The sequence below is a fragment of the Neolamprologus brichardi genome, chromosome 18 (genome assembly GCF_056152115.1).
Source record: "Neolamprologus brichardi isolate AB-2024 chromosome 18, ASM5615211v1, whole genome shotgun sequence".
Classification (NCBI taxonomy): Eukaryota; Metazoa; Chordata; class Actinopteri; order Cichliformes; family Cichlidae; genus Neolamprologus; species Neolamprologus brichardi.
Genome location: NC_142121.1, coordinates 2,936,838 through 2,956,991, shown reverse-complemented (window position 1 = coordinate 2,956,991; position 20,154 = coordinate 2,936,838). Strand labels below are relative to the sequence as shown.

At 41.7% G+C, this 20,154-nt stretch overlaps 1 protein-coding gene across 4 annotated transcripts in view; it reads right to left on the bottom strand.

Moving 5' to 3' along the window:
* Positions 1–3,426: 3,426 nt before the first annotated feature.
* The window catches only part of LOC148097293 (immunoglobulin lambda-1 light chain-like), a 30,496-nt gene continuing 13,768 nt past the window's right edge, over positions 3,427–20,154 (bottom strand). Inside the window, exons 3-7 of one of the 4 annotated variants that reach the window (XM_087832292.1) lie at positions 15,994–16,008; positions 5,774–5,820; positions 4,136–4,447; positions 3,929–4,003; positions 3,427–3,575 (exon numbers count right to left, since the gene is read on the bottom strand). In XM_087832292.1, coding sequence (XP_087688418.1) covers positions 3,427–3,575; positions 3,929–4,003; positions 4,136–4,447; positions 5,774–5,820; positions 15,994–16,008 — 598 coding nt within the window. Of the gene's footprint in view, positions 3,576–3,928; positions 4,004–4,135; positions 4,448–4,547; positions 4,567–5,711; positions 5,919–15,993; positions 16,009–20,154 lie in introns of those variants that run through there. The other 3 variants (XM_087832293.1, XM_087832291.1, XM_087832294.1) reach the window with 3 other exon arrangements.

Here is a 20,154-nt window from a genome sequence, read left to right as displayed (position 1 = left end):
GCCGCTGCTAGAAGGACAAAATCCTGACCTGACATCAGTCCAAGTGTCTGGTTAAATGTACTGAAAGGTGTTAAACAACAAGTGCTGCTGGAAGAGTTTTCATGAAGAGAACATTAACACTGTGAATGAGGGATGGACTTTGATTCAGTTTGACACAATCTGTTTTTCTTTCACTTTGAATAAATGTTTTTGTGGGACTGAGGATACATTTGTTTCCATTTGGAAGTTTGATGTCATCTGTTCCTCTTGTTTCTGTCTTAAAACAGGATGAAAAATCTGTTCAAAACAGAAATAAATAGAATTGAATTTCTGACAGCAGTAAATAAAAATCGTCCCTGAGCTCAGTATGTTTGTGACTCTGAGATGGAGGTGAAACATGTGAAGCTGGGCTGTGGTTTACTGCTCTCTTCCTGTCACAGACACTGTTTTTGTTCAGGCTGCAGGGATCATTTCTCACTGTGGGGAGCAGACTTATAACAGTTACAGTAGTAGGTGGCTGAATGATCGAGTTTAACGTTTTTGATTTTTAGTTTACAGCCGTTCTGTTCATTCTCAGCTGAGAAATCATCTTCCTGAGGGTGACCATGACCTGAATAAACACTGCCATCATCAGTATAAATGAGTAGAATAACTTTGAAAGTTTCTTTTTCTTTCTTCTGGTACCAGAGCACATAGCTGCTACTACACTGTTCAGTCCCTCCACAGCTGAAGGAGACACTTTCTCCAACTCTCCTGGTCAATGTTAAATCCTCTTGAATCAGCTGTGCTGCCATGGTAACCAGTGCTGTAGAGACACAGACAGATAGATGAAGGTTAGTGTGAAAGTGTTTGTTACAGGTTGACTTTGTTGGCTCCTGATTGGCTGGAAACACTCACCTGAACACAGACAGCACAGAGCAGCAGCTGGGAGGAAAAGCATTTTGTGCAGTGGTGTTTCCTCTGGTGAACCTGGGGAGAAGTGGCGCTCTGATGCAGCTGAGGCCAAACAAGGACGAGCTGCGAGATCAGACGAGGGCCACGTGGTTTCTAACAGGTCCTCAAAGCTCCCATCAGCCCCTGCGGCCCACAGATAAGACTGCTGCTGCTGATTGACAGCTCAGCTGAAGCTGCTGTGGTTTCATCGTCTTCATTTCAATCTGACAGCAGATCCAAAAATCTGGGTCACATGATGCACAAACACTCAGAAACATTCATGTTGCTGTGAATTTAGTAACACACACTGTTATCTGTTGTTTAACAGCTGTGATGAAAACACTAAATATACAAACTAAATATAACTAAACTATAAATAAATAGAAAAATAAAAATAATAATATGGTTCAATATTTTAAAAGTTCATAAATTGCACACAAAGTAGTTAAAACAACAAAATCATATATAACAACATTTAGAGTAAAAATCTTCTTTGAAACAAACACATGTGGTTCTGTTGTGTGTTTAAAATATGTGCACACTGTGCTTCTTTCCCACATCTTCTAATGTGTTTTGTTCCAAGTTGGTTTCAGACTGAAGGATTCATTAAAGCCTTTTTAAGAATCATTCAAATGATGATCATCAATTCTAATATCTATAAACAGTAATAAAAACAGGGCTGTGTTTCACGTCAGCTTCATTTATTTGTAGCCATGGTTAGATTTCATTTGCAGTAGGCAGTCATCCACCTTTACACACACATTTACACAACAGTACAAAAGTACTTTTTGATTCATGAAAGAGAAATAAGACAAATGTTGCCTTTGTATCATCTCTGATATGGAAGGTCTCATTTGAAGATGTGAGTGAAGGACACAAATCTTTTGATCTGGTGTTGTTCTACATTTTAGGACTAAAAGACAGAAGGAAGAAAGTGAAAGTGACTGTGCGAGGGGTTGAAGTCATGAAGTCAAGTGGAGGCCGCTGACTGCTGTTACTTTCTGCTGTACAGCTTAAACAGGGACTCACAGTCAGCCTGCTAGAACATTTGGATGAAGAGAAAAAGGAGGAAAAAGACTTTGAGGGAAAAATCCAATAAGATCAGCATGTTTTTAATGTGGGAATACAACAGTTTCCTCCACCATGACACACACTGGAGCCTCTTTTTGCTCACAGCTTCACTGTTTGTCTCAAAGTTCAGTTTGGAGGCCAAAATTGTTGCAACACATTTGTAAGTTTGCACTAATTTCACTGTGTGACCCTTAATGGATGTAATCAAAGAATCAGTCAGTGAAATATGAAGCTGTGCTGTAAGTTTGGAGGAGAAAAGTGTCTCAGTGACTTTAATGAGGTGAACACATGAATACAGAGCACTGACTGACACGTACAGACTCCTTTAATGAGTCGCACACATTTTTGTGACTTCATTAAATGTCAAAAATGACACAACAACCTGCGAGCACATTATTGTCTGTTTGCTGTTTGTGTGCTTTGTTTCCTGTTATGATAGCAGGCATACAGCCATGTTCTCAATGTCTCAGCTATCATTGATTATTTCTGCTTTTCCTCTTCTATTAGGCACTTCAACTCAATGAATGACACACAGAAAGATTTCATGACTGTGTTCTTCAAAATAAGGACAATATGTTATCTGCATCTGAATGACTCATGTTGCCTTGTTTCTACTTTGTTTGCATATTTCTGCTTGTTGGAAACGATTTTCTGAATCATTCAGTAGTTTTTGTAATAATAAGGACATTTAGCAACACTTCAAAATGATTCTCCAACATTTGCTGTTCAGACTTGATCTGTTCTTACGTGTGTGATATCCAGAATGAAAAACTCAGCTCAGCTAATAAAATGGGAGCTGAGCAGACTGCAGGGGCTTCATGGTCTCTCCTTTGAGTCCATGAAAGTTCATTTGTCAGCTCTGAGTTGAGGATTTGAGCTGTTTCTCTCACAGGTGAAGAACACAGATGCTTCCTGGAATCATTCTTGAAGCAGAGTTCATGCTTGTAACTGTCATTGTGTTATTAAAGTGAAAAGCCACAGCTAACGGTGTGGAGGCTGCAGAGCAGAAAGCCACACAGCCCGTCTGCTGCAGGAAGTTTGGATACAGTCAGTTTGTGCTTCACTCACACGGCTTGTTGTTCATCACACAATGAAAGTCGAATCAAAGTCTTCATCTTGAAATCTTTATTATTCACACAAACACAACTACACTGTTTGACATTTGAAAATCAAACAAAAACAAATCAAACTGAAAACTTGTGATAAAAATATTCCTGATGATTTTTGTTACTACAATAAAAGTCACAATAAGTACAAAAAGAATTCTAACTCAGAGCAACAATACATGTAAAGATGGATTTATTTCAGATGATCTTCTAACTGTTGAAGAAAAAGGCAAAATAAGCACAACACATCATAACTAACATTTGTGAACACTGATCAAAGTGATGAATGAGATGAATTGATGAGATCTGATGGTGAGAAAAGGCGAGCAGGAAACAGTCAGTCAGCATGTGTGCAGTTGGTGGACGCTCCCTTGTTTGTGAGCATCATCAGCAGAGAGAGTCCACAGCAGTACACCAGACTCTTCACTATCAGCACTGTGTACAGCAGGCAGAGCAGCTTCACCCTGCACTGAGACTGGAAGGACACTGAAGGACAGACAGACACAAAGAGACAGACAGACAGTCGGGTTATTCCTCTCAGATCAAGGAGAAAAAGTCCAAATAGAAACAGTCACAGCTTCTTCTTCAAGTGGATGAATTGATGTAGTGTTTGTGTCCACTTGGGGGCAGAAGAACTCCACAAGCAGCTAACAAACTGATCTCTGACATATTATGGTCTGTCTGCTGTTTGGTGCTGAGCAGCTAGTGTACAGTGGCTTTATCAGAGCTTGTTGGATGAAGATTTGATCAATTAGTGCAACTTTAAGACCCTAAACTTGTTCCAGCTCCCTCATTGGACATTGGAGCTGTCCATGCAGAGAGGCAGCAGGTGATCTTACAGTCAGCTGGCTGCAGAGCTGGCAGGTCTGCTGGCTCTCTCTCTGGAGGACAGGAGGCTGCTGGAGCTGGAAGCTCTGAAACAGAAAAGGAGTCAAATGTTTGGAGCTGCAGTGAGAAATGTCAGTCCTCTGCTGCTCTGCTCTCTTTGACAGCATCTCCACATGAAGCTGAATCACTGCTCAACACAGTCACCAAGCCTTCATTACCTTGTTGTGTTTGGGCCTCCACTGTGCCCCCCTCGTGCTTCACCCAGCAGCTGTATTTATATGTGTTGGTGTCCTGCTCCTGGATCAGTAAGATGGAGGCGCTGTGTCCCGACTCTCTGAGCTCCAGCTGCTCTCCCTCAGCAGGGGGCAGCTCCTCCGCTTCTCCGCCGTTCTTCTTCTGTCTTTTCCAGGAGAACTGGACCAGAGGAGGAAACATGGCTGAGGCCACACACAGCAGGGAGCTGTTCCCCTCCAGGTGGGCTCTGGATGCTGCTGGGTACACGCTCACCACGGGCTTCACTACCTGCTCATCTGAAGTTTGACAGCAGCAACAAGCAGCACAGACACACATTCACACAGTCAGCAGCAGCTTCCAGCACTGCACTGCATTCAGTCTGATCCTGGAAACTACATGGACTCTGATCACTAAACTACTCATCAATACAGCACAAAGTTCACTACATACACTGGATTCAGCTTCATATCAAACACAGTCATCACCTCATGTCATCATGGCTCACATGAGGAACACTCAGTGTGTCTTTACATCATGAAATAAAATATTGGTTTGCTGATATTTTAATATATTATTTATCACAAATGTACGCATATATAGATTTGTCTTCAAACTATTTAAATTATATTTTCAATCTTAAACACAAGTTCTACCAGAGATATTAATAATTCAACATGATTTAATTCCAGCAATGAAATTTCCACTTTTGTATCCGTTTTTAAACAGGTGTTTTATTCATGTTTTAATCAATACTATACTTCTTTCACAGACTTCACAATCCTTAAAAATGTTATTGGAATAATTTGAAGGGCACTACATCTATTATTTAGTTTGATTATTGTGTTTTTATTTTGTTTTGATTATATACGGTGTATGTTTGAATTGATGCACAAATTAAATGTAATTAAGCTGCAATTTGAATGAAAATTAAATACCTTTTTTCAACAGTATAAATTAATTCATCATTATTTATAATATAAAATCTAAAGAATCTGAAACGTCATAAAAATTATTTTTCTGAAGAAATATTTACTGAAATATGACCATTGCTGAATTTTTTCTTCATTTCTACTTTAGACTGACAAATCAAACAAGCAAGAAACACAAACATGACTTTAACAATTTCATATTTTGTTGTTTGATCTATATTATTTATTATTTATATTTTTTCTTCACTGTTTAAACACTTTTTGTGTCCCTAATCAGTATCCATGTCAATTTATATATTAATATATTTGAAAAAATCACCAATAGAATCTATCTTTGAATATTAAAAACATGTTTACATTTTCATTTATATTTACAAATGTACTACTGTATTATTTTATCATCAAATATGATCTTGTGTTAAAAACCAGCAGAATCACTGAGAGGATCAAATCCTAAATATTTGTAACATCACTAATATTTGCAGAAATAAAGAAGAACTTTAGTTGTTCAGTGAGATTTCAACATGTTTTCAGAGATTATTGAGCTTTTCTTCTGTAACAATGGCTGCAGATGAATTCTCTACTAATGATGAAAAACTAACATGTAAAGCCTGAAGCAGCAGAAACTGACTTTAAACACATTTTCAGCTTCTACAATAAAACAACTGAAGGAAAATAAATGTTTGTTCTTACCTGTTACAGACAGTTTAGTTCCAGAGCCAAAGATGAGGTAGGGATAGCTCCGTCCTCTCACAGTGAGAAAGACTGCTACAAAAACCTGTCTGCTGTTGAACGTGTCAGCTGAGGTGAATGAGTCCAAATGAGGAAGCAGGATCATATTTCAGCTCCATGATGTGTTTCTCTAATGTTCATATCAACATGACTGTCTCTTCTTCTCTTTTCTTTTAGCCACACTAGCAGCACGGCTCTGATGTTAATGTCAGTCTGTTGGTCAGCCCACTACTTTAGTCCACATGAAAATAGAAAATCACTATATAAGCACCAGTCCATTTATCCCATCAATGATGCCACCACTACAATGAAACATCTGCTGATAGTATCATGGTTTGGCCCATCTGGCTCACCATCATTAATCACACAATCAATTTTGAATTATAGCAGCAAATTGTGAAGAAAACTATCAGAACATGTGTCTGTGAACTGAATCTCAGGAGAAAGTGGGCCATGCAGCACCACAATGACACAAACCAGTCAAGTTTGTTTTCTTTGTTCCAAATAATGTTGAGAGAAAAATAATCCAGTGAATCCAGCGAGTGATGTGATGAGTCTCTGATGTCTTTCTGATGTGGTTTTGTTGCGTCCTTCAAACCACACCTGGTGTATTTTAGAAGAGAAACATGTTGGTCTGCACAGGCTCTTCTATTTTCAACACTGACAGGATTTCCTTTGCTGTTTCTTCTGTTTTGCACATTTTCCTCTGTTTTGTGCAGCTTGATGGAGCTTCTGTAAAAAATAGATCCAGAGTTATTTTTAGTGGTGCAGAGCAAAGAGATGCTTCAAGGATGCTTCTGAAATGTGCTGTGGCATGTCTGCTGGAATCATCAGTGTTGTACTGAGTGGCCTCAATCAGCTCCAGCAGCCTCGTAGGAACACAAAGTGTCCATGCCTGCTGTTAAAAATAGAGCTTTGGAACAACCAAGTCCAACAGAGTCCAACAAAGATGGTGTGAAAGAGCTGGAAGCGAGCAGTTCATGTGAGAAAATCCAACATGTCAGAATTAAAGCTGCTCTGTGTCAAAAATGGAGTCAAATACTTCCAAACTGATGTGCTGGACTGATTATCAGTTACTGCAGGTGCTCCAGCCGAGGAGGAGCAGGAACCAGCAGAACTGCCAAACATCACACACACCACAAATGCCACACTCACAGAGAGACAAAGATAGAAAGCAGAGGGAGGAAAGATAGATGGTGGGTAGGCAGCAGAGGATCAGGGGACCATAACACCATCTTACACAGTTATTAACTAATGAGCTCATTGACTAATCTGAAACATAACTTTGATTTTTCTAACAGCTTCATTGGAATTTCAGCTCACAGTGGATCTGCAACATGAGCAGCTGAAGACCTTCAAGAGACGAACTTGAGGTTTAAACACACAGTTGTACAGAAACTGTGGCAAAATGGTTTAAAGGAAACAATATGAAGTTATCAGAGTGACCATCATAAATCTGATCTCAGCTCAATAAAAAAACAAAAAGTTTCTGATGGAAGAAGTGAGACAGAGAGGCTGAAGTCTCCTTCACTTTCCCCTGTCATCACATCTTTGAGCGGGTAAAAGGATTTTACATCCAGAAACACAGTGATTGGTGACGACCTGCCAGAGGGAGGAGAGGTGGGGTGAGTGAACACTTGTCAGAACATAAATTGGAGCCTCAGAGATGTTCAGGTTCTGTTTCCAGCAGTTCAGATGATCGGATACCAGAAATTCACCATTGGAAATTCTGGCAGAGACACCAGAGGGATCAAGCAGCTGCCCAGACAGTGGACATAGACATTGGATTTGGCTCCATCTCTGCTCATCATCATCATTTTTGCTGTGTTGAATTATAATTCTAAGAAGGATTTGAACTTCTATCATTTGTCTGCTGGATTGCAGCTTCTCCCAACACTGAGAAGATGTGGGTCTCGCTGTATTCCTGAAGTATCGAATATTCAAGGATTCCTGCTTTCCTGTTGGATTGTTTCCATTAGCACAAAACACTGAGATGAAACAAAATTCAGCACAAGATCTGCTTATTCTCTCCTCCAACCTCTCTCATCCTTTAAAATCAGCATTAGCTCAGAGTAGGTTAATGAGATAATTATGATTGATGTAATTTGCTTATTATTTTGTGACTGTTATTATCTTTTAATTCTGCTTCTGCTTCACTCCTGCCAAATATAGTAAAATATCCTGTAACAGTCTAAATTGTGGACATACTGTTACAAGATCAATATATATTGTTAGTGCTTATTTTCTTATTATATTGTTTTATGTATTTTAATATTAAAGGCTTGTAAAGCAAGGCCACTTTTGACTCATAAACCAAGTGCTCAGCCAGACTGAAAAACAGGAAGTTTAGTGTAGAGCTGCAGAGGTATATTAATAGAATACAGGAAACCAGACAGAAAAGTGGAACCAGTAACATACAAGGAGTAGGTACCTACCAGCAGCCATTGTCGTCCCAGGGAAACCCAACTCCTGCAGCATGCTCTGTAAGCGCTAGGAAGCCCAGGGTTTCCACACTTCAGTCTGCTCCTGAGGCCTGGAGCCCTGGGGATCTCAGGTCCCATCTGAAGGCTTTTTGCAGACATAACCCCCACATGCAGGGGAAACTGGGAGGTCATGTCCTTTCCCTCATGACTTTTCCACAGAATAGGCCACCAGTCCCCTCCCCTGTGTGTGGACAGCGCGGGGCAGCTAGTCAGCTCTGGGGACGGACCTTCGGTCATGTTCCCAGCTTTACCTCCCACTTCCAGCTGGTTACGCCTCCAGCCCCCCTCCCCTGTCTGTGGAAACTGTGGGGCGGCCAGTTGGCTCTGGGGATGGACCCTTGGTCACATCATGACAGCCTTCGTCGCCACGGTCGGCTTAGCGTCTTGGTGGCCGATCATAGTGACCTGTTCCTTAAAAATGTTTTGTATGTAAAAGATTTTAAGGAATGGTTCAGTATTAGTACAAATGTTCCCAATGTAACTGAAACACTTTGGAAGATTTTAATGATCACAAAAATCAGATGTTGGTGGTGGCATGATAATAAAGAGAGCAACACTTAACACTCACCTTTCTCTGTGGATGTCCAACCAGGGTAACACACGGCAATCCCAGCATGTGGGAACATCATCTGTGGGATGTTCTCCTTAAAAATCGTTGATGAGCTGAATAATGTGGACACTTGATTTGAGAGAGAAGCTCAACACAACAGTCAGTCGTCATTGTCAGGTATGGAGGACGGAAGGCAGCAGAAGTCTTGGAAGAAGAGAATATCCATGCTAATGGACATCATCCCAGTGGGCCCTGGTGTTGTTAACAGAAAATACAAAGTTACTGTCACATAAAATATAAGTTTAGAGAAAGTTCAGAGAATAAGATCCACACCTCTTCTAGTGTCACAGTTACACATCCTCATCTTTCAGAACAAGAAATCAGCCTTCAGGGTTGATTTGAAACTGTTGCATTTAATAACACAGATCATATTTAAAATACACATACAGGTAAATTTATAACAGAAAGTTTAACCTCCACAAAAAAGTTCAAAATAAATGACCAAGACTGTGACAAATAAATCAGCACAACATAGAAAGTTAACTGTTAATACGAGAGCATCAATTTTAATCTGTTAACCACATGTTAACATGTTGCAGCTCCAGCATTTTCTTTGATTTATCAATTAAAGTATTAAAATGAATCTTACAGTAATGAGTCTGTGTCCTTTATGAACTATTAGTTTATTAGATTTATATTGATTGACTGATTGATATACCTTTATTAGTCCCACAAGGGGAACTTTCATAAGGCTGCCGACCTATTGCACGCAATGGCGGCGCCATCTTACCCTCCGACCATACATACATTACACAAAACATCACATGGGGAAGACAGGTCAGAGAGGTCTAACAATGGAAAATGCACAACATGAGGAAAGATAAGGAGAAAAAAATAACTCCCCCCAGACTGAGCTCCAACAGGGAGATCAGTTTGAGAACAGAAAAAACACCTCTGCACATGAAAAAACTCTTAATACACCAAAGAAACACATGACAAGTAACAGGGATGGGTAAAGGGTGAGAGACAGCCGAATTAGACAGTACATCCGGGCCTGCAGCCTATGCGCTGGTCCTCCACCGTCAGCATCGGAAGGGAATAAGCTTCGAAGGCGTTGAGTGTATGTCTGCATGTGTATATATATGTCTGTGTGTGTTCCACAGCAGATGTCTTTAGTTCACAGGAGGAAAAATACAGGTGTGATAATGACGGCTGCATTCCAGTTAGCAGAGGTCCTGCTTTGTGGATCAGAGTCAGTTTCAGCTTGCTGAGTTACAGTGGACAGATACAAATAACAGGTGTAGCCTGAAAGGTCGATCAGATGAAGGTTATTGATTTGAATCCATGTTCAGAGGTTGGTATCTCTCTCTCTGAGATTACTTTTTTCCCATAAAGTTGTTCTGAGACAAACTGCTGCTGCCTCCAGCTGACTGGTTCCAGGTGTTGCAGGTATGAATCCTCCTGATGGTTCAGTCTGAGAAGAACTGAAGTCAGAACAGTTTTAAATGTTTGCTGGCACAAAAACACAACCTGACATCCAAGGTAAAATTCTGTGATTTAGTAGTGGAATTACAGAGAGGAGTGGCGATATCACGGCCACTGAACTGTGATTAAATAAATGTTTTAAAGAACAAACAGTGTGCTCTTTAGAGCTGTTTGATAGCCAGAATACACAGAAGTCCTGCTCTCACACTGACAGCAGTGATGGACGCGTACAGCTTCATGATGGCTGCCAAACACACAAAGAACACGACACGATCAACAACCTGTTAAACAGTTTTACCAGTTTTTATACAAAATGTCATCTCTGTCATTCTAACTGTAAGCGATCATTAGCTAGATTAGCCACACTGTATCAGAGGGTTGTTGCTAGTTAGCGATGCTGCACACCTGTTACTCCCGTAGTCTTTATGCTTCAATGATTCCACAGGTCTCATTTTTTCTTATCCTGTTTTAGACAGAGATGACATCAGCAGCAGACTCCACAGAGACCCAGAGTTACTGTTAGTATCTGAATTATATGGATTTAAACAGTTTTAGATTCAGTTCACACAGAGCGCTCTACAGCCTGGTAACATGGAAAGTTTAAATGAAATAAGGCACATTGACAAAAGTCTCCAAAAGTTGATTCTGTTCCTCGGGATGTAGCGTTTTCAGTGGGAGAAACGTTTCGTCCTCTCCGTGAATCGCTACCTTATCGTGGTGGAGGGGTTTGTGTGTCCCAAGGATCCCAGGGGCTATGTTGTCTGGGGGCTTTGCCCCCTGATAGGGTCTCCCATGGCAAATTGGTCCTGGGTGAGGGACCAGACAAAGAGCGATTCAGAAGACCCTTATGAAGAGAACATCGAGGGAACAGTTTACCCTGCCTGGGATAGGGTTACCGGGGCCCCGCCCTGGAGCCAGGCCCGGGGAGGGTGCCCGAGGGCGAGTGCCTGGTACCACCACACCAGGTGGTGTGGTGGTACAGCCCGAAGAGGAGACACGGGCCCATCCTCCCCCAGGCCCACCACCCGCAGGAGGCGGCATAGGGGTCGGGTGCATTGTGTGCCGGGTGGGCTGGAGTTGCCCCTGGAGACTCTGTTGTCCTGCTGGGAGACTTCAATGCTCACATGGTTAACGACAGCAAGACCTGGAGGGGCGTGATTGGGAGGAACGGCCTCCCTGATCTGAACCCGAGCGGTGCTTTGTTATTGGACTTCTGTGCTAATCACAGTTTGGCCATAACGAACACCTTGTTCGAACATAAGAGTGTCCATAAGTGCACGTGGCACCAGGATGCTCTAGACCATAGGTCGATTTTGTAATCGTATCACCAGACCTGCGACCATATGTTCTGGACACTCTGGTAAAGAGGGGCTGAGCTGTCAACTGATCACCACCTGGTGGTGAATTGGATCAGGTGGCGGGGGAGGACGCTGGGCAGACCCGGTGCACCTAAATGTGTAGTGAGGGTGTGCTGGGAACGACTAGCAGAGGCCCCAGTCCGCGAGATCTTCAATGCACACCTCCGGCAGAGCTTCAACAGCATTCCGAGGGAGACTGGGGACATTGATTCCGAATGGACCATGTTCAGCGTCTCCATTGCCGAAGCTGCTGCATTGAGCTGCGGCCGCAAGTTGGTTGGTGCCTGCCGTGGTGGTAATCCCCAAACCAAATGGTGGACACCAGAGGTTAAGGGAGCCACCAGGCTGAAGGAGGAGTCCTATCGGGCTTGGTTAGCCTGTGGGACTCCGGAGGCAGCCGACAGGTAGCGACAGGCCAGGCGGAATGCAGCCCAGGCAGTGGCTGAAGCAAAAACTCGGGTGTGGGAGGAGTTCGGAGAGGCCATGGAAAAAGACTTTTGGACTGCCTCGAAGAGATTCTGGCAAACCGTCAGGCGTCTCAGGAGGGGAAAGCGGTGCTCTACCTGCACTGTGTATAGTGCTGGCGGAGCACTGCTGACGTCGACTGAGAAAATTGTCAGGCGGTGGAAGGAATACTTCGAGGACCTCCTTAATCCCCCTGACACGTCTTCCGAGGAGGAAGCAGAGTCTGGGGATGAGGGGAATGACCCGCCAATTTCCAGGGGCGAGGTCACTGAGGCAGTTAAAAAACTCCTTGGTGGCAGAGCCCCTGGTGTTGATGAGGTCCGCCCCGAGTTCCTGAAGGCTCTGGACGTTGTAGGGCTGTCTGGTTGACACGCCTCTACAATGTTACGTGGAGATCAGGGGCAGTACCCCTGGACTGGCAGACCGGGGTGGTGGTCCCCATCTTTAAGAAGGGAGACCGGAGGGTGTGTTCCAACTACAGGGGGATCACACTCCTCAGCCTCCCTGGGAAAGTCTATGCCAGGGTGCTGGAAAGGAGAGTTCGTCCGCTAGTCGAACCTCGGATACAGGAGGAACAATGCGGTTTTCGTCCTGGTCGTGGAACACTGGACCAGCTCTTTATCCTCTCAAGGATACTTGAGGGTGCATGGGAGTTTGCCCAACCAGTCTACATGTGTTTTGTGGACTTGGAGAAGGCATTCGACTGTGTCCCTCGGGGTGTCCTGTGGGAGATGCTACGGGAGTATGGGGTGTCTGGCCCATTGCTACAGGCCATTCGATCCCTGAACAACCATTGCAAGAGCTTGGTTCGCATTGCGGGCAATAAGTCGGACTCGTTCCCGGTGGGTGATGGGCTCCGCCAGGGCTGCCCTTTGTCACCGGTTCTGTTCATAATTTTTATGGACAGGATTTCTAGGCGCAGCCAAGTGGCGGAGGGCTTTCACTTTGGTGGCCTCAGAATCTCATCTCTGCTTTTTCCCTACCCTCACCTATGGCCACGAGCTGTGGGTAGTGACCGAAAGAACGAGATCGCGGATACAAGCGGCGGAAATGAGCTTCCTCCGAAGGGTGGCTGGCCTCTCCCTTAGAGAGAGGGTGAGAAGTTTGGCCATCCGGGAGGGGCTCAGAGTAGAGCCGCTGCTGCTCCACATCGAAAGCAGCCAGCTGAGGTGGTTCAGGCATCTGACAAGGATGCCTCCTGGGTGGGGTGTTCCGGGCATGTCCCACCGGGAGGAGGCCCCGGGGCAGACCCAGTACACGCTGGAGAGATTATATCTCTCGGCTGGCCTGGAAACGCCTTGGTGTTCCCCCGGATAAGTTGGAGGAGGTGGCTGGGGAGAGGGAGGTCTGGGCCTCTCTGCTTAGGCTGCTGCCCCCGCGACCCGGCCTCGGATAGAGCGGATGAAGATGGATGGATGGAGAAACATTTCATCACTCATCCAAGTGAATTCTTCAGTCTCTTCAGTCACTTGGATGAGTGACGAAACGTTTCTCCCACTGAAAACACTACATCCAGAGGAAAAGAATCAACTTTTGGAGATTTCCTTTCCTGGATGATTGAGAATGCATCAATACAATGACAAAAGGTTTCATAGACGTAATTTGCTCTTTTCATTTAATAACAGGGTCCAAAGTCCACATTATCATCAACAGGTACGTTCACCCTGGGGAACAACAAGTGAAGGTGACCATGAGGACCAAGCTGGGTTTCCTGGGTCCAGGTGTTTGAGAAATGTCCTCCCTTTCATTTATCACAGCTTCTGTTGACCCACGGAGGAAGACTCCTGATGTGTCATTTCAGAAACATCAGGAACTGAAGGTCACCACAGGGATCAAGCAGAACTCGCAACCTTCACCAGCAGCTTCCTCAGAGGGAAATCTTCAGACCTCCACTATACGCCCAAAATAGAAGATGGACAAATCTGCATTTCATGAGCAGTGTGATAGAGACCTTTACTTTGTGTGATGCTAGAAGTTTTCACATCATCCTCAGATGAAGCACAGAGACTCTGTTATAGTTATATTTAAAATATATATTATCCTTTCTGGTTACTCTGGTATGAAGGACTCTCAATGACTTGATGGTAAAAAACACAATATTGGCAAAACACAGTATGTGTGAATTCCAGATTAATGTTTTTAGTTCAACATACAAGTGATGAACTTTGACCTTCATCAGGTTTTATTTAATTGTGTCAGAGAAAATCTCACTTTATGTAGCTGACTACATTCAGTGTTTAAAACAGAAGCTGTGCAGGTCTGAGATCAGCAACTTTCTGAAACACCAAACTGAGTTAATATTTATGCTCCTATATAGTGACACAGTTACATGGATCAAATCAAAAATCAAAATTGGTTTATATAGCACATATTAAAACAACAGTGTTGACCATAGTGCTTCACAGTCAGTAAAAGCATGAGACAGTTAAAACAAACAATGAAAGAGGACAACAAACAATAGGTAACAACACAACAAGCTGGACCAGCCAACTAGACAGAATCAAAAGCCAAAGTAAAAAAAAAAAGTTTTAAGACGTGATTTAAAAGACTGGATCGACTCGGCAGTACGAATATGAACAGGGAGGTTATTCCAGAGTCTGGGTGCCACGGATGCAAAGGCCCGGTCTCCTCGCGACTTCATTCGAGACCTAGGTTGTGCTAGGAGCCTGTGATTGGACGATCTAAGTGCTCTGTTGGGATTGTATAAGTGGAGTAGTAGAGATAGGTGGGCGCTAAATTATTCAGAATATTGAAAGTGAACAAAAGAATTTTAAAATCTATGCAATATTTAACAGGGAGCCAATGTGATTTGGCTAAAATTGGAGTTATGTGTTCATGGATTCTCGTACCTGTTAAAAGACGCGCAGCTGCATTTTGAATTAACTGAAGCCGGCAAAGAGAAGAGTGTTGGAGGCCCGAGTAGAGGGAGTTACAGTAGTCCAATCTGGATGTAATAAATGCGTGGATAAGCTTTAAGGTCCTTTAAAGGAAGGAACGGCTTTGCTTTGGAAATCTGACGCAACTGGTAAAAGCTGTGTTTTTACCACAGTGGACACCTGTTTCTCAATGTGGTGTCGCGATGAGGAATAACCGGGGACAGTAACTAAGATGTTGACAACGCCACCTGGGGGAGGGAGTTACACCCCAGGAAAGATTTCTCTAGCCAAAGTAAGTATTACACTGGCTACCAAAGCCCACAGACTCGTTATTAACGGCAGAGGTGAGACAGATGACTTTTACAAATCAAAGCTTATTAAGTACTACTACTAAAAACATAGAATTATAAAATCAAAAAGGCACCTAAGGTAGCAGGGTTGAGGCGGCAAAATAGATAATTAAAACACTTTATTAACAAAACGACCAGACTCCCTACCACGATGCTACCCTAAAAACAATCACAACATGTTAAAAGAATAACTAAACAAAATGGTGGAGACCGGCCACTTGAGGAGGCAACCTACAGGGAGGAGTGCCCAAGGGTGCCACCAATTACTCACCCGTGTGATTTCACTGCAGACCTCACTCACACTAAACGGTGCAATCTACCTATGCCCGGTGTGTACACTCGCATGCATCGGGGAGGGGATTCCACCTCATGTGCCTCGCCCCTCAACAAGCGGCCGCACCTCCACTAACACAATAAAAGAAAGCATAAAACGTTAGACAAATTAGTAAAAGATCTACATAAAACAAATACACCCCAAATTACTGTTCATTATAAAAGCATCGCATAACAACAAAACAGCATGACAAGACAGCAGCAGTATAGTGCAAACATGCAACCAAGGAGGGAAACAGTTGTCAAAGAACAGTTTGCCTTCTCTCACCCCAACCGGTCGCAGCAGATAGCCGCCCCTCCCTGAGCCGGGTTCTGCCGGAGGTTTCTTCCTGTTAAAAGGGAGTTTTTCCTTCCCACTGTCGCCAAAGTGCTTGCTCATAGGGGGTCATATGATTGTTGGGCTTTTCTCTCTGTATCTATGAAGCGCCTTGAGGCGACATTTGTTGTGATTTGGCGCTATATAAATGAAATTGAATTGAATTGAATTTTATTATTTGCTTCGAGCCCTGTGTACAGGAGCTGCATGCTAAAAGATCTTTTGTTAAAAGGGTTGGCGTAATAAGCAAATGCTTCAGCCAATACCTTTTGATTAGCCTTGTCTCATGCTTTCTTGCTTTGTGGTAAATCTTTGTTCTGTCTTCACTGAGATATTTGAATTCTAATCAATAAACATATCAAACAAGTCCACCCTACTATATGCCACGTTATGATGAACACAAGAGTCCCACTTACCACTCTAAAGGGCAATACTAAACTCAGTAGCTTTCCTTGAGAGATTTGCAGTGCTTAGCTACCTAATGCTCTCAGCCACCTTGGATGGACAAGACTGCCAAATGCCTCCTTCTGGTAGTGAAGCGCAGCTGTTCCTTATAAGCCTGCTAATTATCAACTGGGAAGGTGTGGATGTTAGTGGTGCGTTTGTGGACATCATGTAAAATCCTACCCCAGAATCTACTTCACTACATCAAGTTTAAAAGAGCCATCCAGGAACACTCCGAGGTTTCTTACTATACTATAAATAAATAGAAAAATAAAAATAATAATATGGTTAAATATTTTAAAAGTTCATAAATTGCACACAAAGTAGTTAAAAAAACAAAATCATATATAACAACATTTAGAGTAAAAATCTTCTTTGAAACAAACACATGTGGTTCTGTTGTGTGTTTAAAATATGTGCACACTGTGCTTCTTTCCCACATCTTCTAATGTGTTTTGTTCCAAGTTGGTTTCAGACTGAAGGATTCATTAAAGCCTTTTTAAGAATCATTCAAATGATGATCATCAATTCTAATATCTATAAACAGTAATAAAAACAGGGCTGTGTTTCACGTCAGCTTCATTTATTTGTAGCCATGGTTAGATTTCATTTGCAGTAGGCAGTCATCCACCTTTACACACACATTTACACAACAGTACAAAAGTACTTTTTGATTCATGAAACTCAGCATGATTTTAAAGTCAAATTAAATTCAGTTTAATTCGTCATGCGGTTGTTTGTTATTGTTTTATAGAAATTTAGTTCAGTCCAATTTTAAAATATTTGTCTTTATACAAGTGAAAATGTATTTTTCTTATTAGTCCTTAGACACGAGTTCAAACAGAGATCCTCTTCTGCCCAAAAATAAATTCTTTTTTTTCATATTGTTTTGTACTATTAATAAAATTAAATATCATGTCACAAAATTCAATTCAGCAGATAAAATTTCCATTCTTCTTGTCTTTGATATATTTTACCATAAAGACCATATTGGTCTTTCAGACTAATTTATTCTTAAATATTTTTGTGTAAAAATTGGAAAAGTAATGCAGTGATTATTTTAAGTTATGTTTTTATTCAAATAAAAAACTGTAGCAACTATTTTAAAACACTAAAACTGAAATGTTGAATAAAGCGTTTTCAATAATATGAGATATACTTCATGATATTTTTAGTCATAAAATACAAATTATTTGACAAAGTATATTTAATAAAACTTTGTATGTTAAAGTATTTTGGAAAATTTAAGTATTATTAACTTTTTATTGTCACGTACAAATCCACACACGACTTAATCTCAGAAATAAATATCAGAGTTTAACGATGTCATATTCATCCTAAATTTATCTGTCATATCATTTCTGAGATTTCTAATCAGTATCTGTTTTTATACTTTTATTTACCTTTTTGAAGCAGCTACATGAATGTTTGACTATTAAAGAATATTTGTTCCTCAACATAAAGAAAATATTTCCTGAAACCATATTTGATGTTATCTATATTAATTTGATTTTAACATCAAATATGATCTTGTGTTAAAAACCAGCAGAATCACTGAGAGGATCAAATCCTAAATATTTGTAACATCACTAATATTTGCAGAAATAAAGAATAACTTTAGTTGTTCAGTGAGATTTCAACATGTTTTCAGAGATTATTGAGCTTTTCTTCTGTAACAATGGCTGCAGATGAATTCTCTACTAATGATGAAAAACTAACATGTAAAGCCTGAAGCAGCAGAAACTGACTTTAAACACATTTTCAGCTTCTACAATAAAACAACTGAAGGAAAATAAATGTTTGTTCTTACCTGTTACAGACAGTTTAGTTCCAGAGCCAAAGATGAGGTACCACCGTCCTGCCACTCTCACAGTGAGAAAGACTGCTACAAAAACCTGTCTGCTGTTGAACGTGTCAGCTGAGGTGAATGAGTCCAAATGAGGAAGCAGGATCATATTTCAGCTCCATGATGTGTTTCTCTAATGTTCATATCAACATGACTGTCTCTTCTTCTCTTTTCTTTTAGCCACACTAGCAGCACGGCTCTGATGTTAATGTCAGTCTGTTGGTCAGTCCACTACTTTAGTCCACATGAAAATAGAAAATCACTATATAAGCACCAGTCCATTTATCCCATCAATGATGCCACCACTACAATGAAACATCTGCTGATAGTATCATGGTTTGGCCCATCTGGCTCACCATCATTAATCACACAATCAATTTTGAATTATAGCAGCAAATTCTGAAGAAAACTATCAGAACATGTGTCTGTGAACTGAATCTCAGGAGAAAGTGGGCCATGCAGCATCACAATGACACAAACCAGTCACGTTTGTTTTCTTTGTTCCAAATAATGTTGAGAGAAAAATAATCCAGTGAATCCAGCGAGTGATGTGATGAGTCTCTGATGTCTTTCTGATGTGGTTTTGTTGCGTCCTTCAAACCACACCTGGTGTATTTTAGAAGAGAAACATGTTGGTCTGCACAGGCTCTTCTATTTTCAACACTGACAGGATTTCCTTTGCTGTTTCTTCTGTTTTGCACATTTTCCTCTGTTTTCTGCAGCTTGATGGAGCTTCTGTAAAAAATAGATCCAGAGTTATTTTTAGTGGTGCAGAGCAAAGAGATGCTTCAAGGATGCTTCTGAAATGTGCTGTGGCATGTCTGCTGGAATCATCAGTGTTGTACTGAGTGGCCTCAATCAGCTCCAGCAGCCTCGTAGGAACACAAAGCGTCCATGCCTGCTGTTAAAAATAGAGCTTTGCAACAACCAAGTCCAACAGAGTCTAACAAAGATGGTGTGAAAGAGCTGGAAGCGAGCAGTTCATGTGAGAAAATCCAACATGTCAGAATTAAAGCTGCTCTGTGTCAAAAATGGAGTCAAATTCTTCCAAACTGATGTGCTGGACTGATTATCAGTTACTGCAGGTGCTCCAGCCGAGGAGGAGCAGGAACCAGCAGAACTGCCAAACATCACACACACCACAAATGCCACACTCACAGAGAGACAAAGATAGAAAGCAGAGGGAGGACAGATAGATGGTGGGTAGGCAGCAGAGGATCAGGGGACCATAACACCATCTTACACAGTTATTAACTAACGAGCTCATTGACTAATCTGAAACATCACTTTGAGTTTTCTAACAGCTTCATTGGAATTTCAGCTCACAGTGGATCTGCAACATGAGCAGCTGAAGACCTTCAAGAGACGAACTTGAGGTTTAAACACACAGTTGTACAGAAACTGTGGCAAAATGGTTTAAAGGAAACAATATGAAGTTATCAGAGTGATCATCACAAATCTGATTTCAGCTCAATAAAAAAACAAAAAGTTTCTGATGGAAGAAAAGTGACAGAGAGGCTGAAGTCTCCTTCACTTTCCCCTGTCATCACATCTTTGAGCGGGTAAAAGGATTTAACATCCAGCCTCATGTGTTAGACCCAGATTTGTGGCATCACTGTAAGAAAGGAGCTTTTTCCCTATGTCCTCGTAGTAAATCATCTTTATTTTTAATCAAAGTTATAATCAAAGTATTATTCTGATCAATATGTTAAATAATAAATGTAGTTTCAGAAATGAAAATAAAATAACTGCTGATCTTCTTTAAACACAGTGATTGGTGACGACCTGCCAGAGGGAGGAGAGGTGGGGTGAGTGAACACTTGTCAGAACATAAAT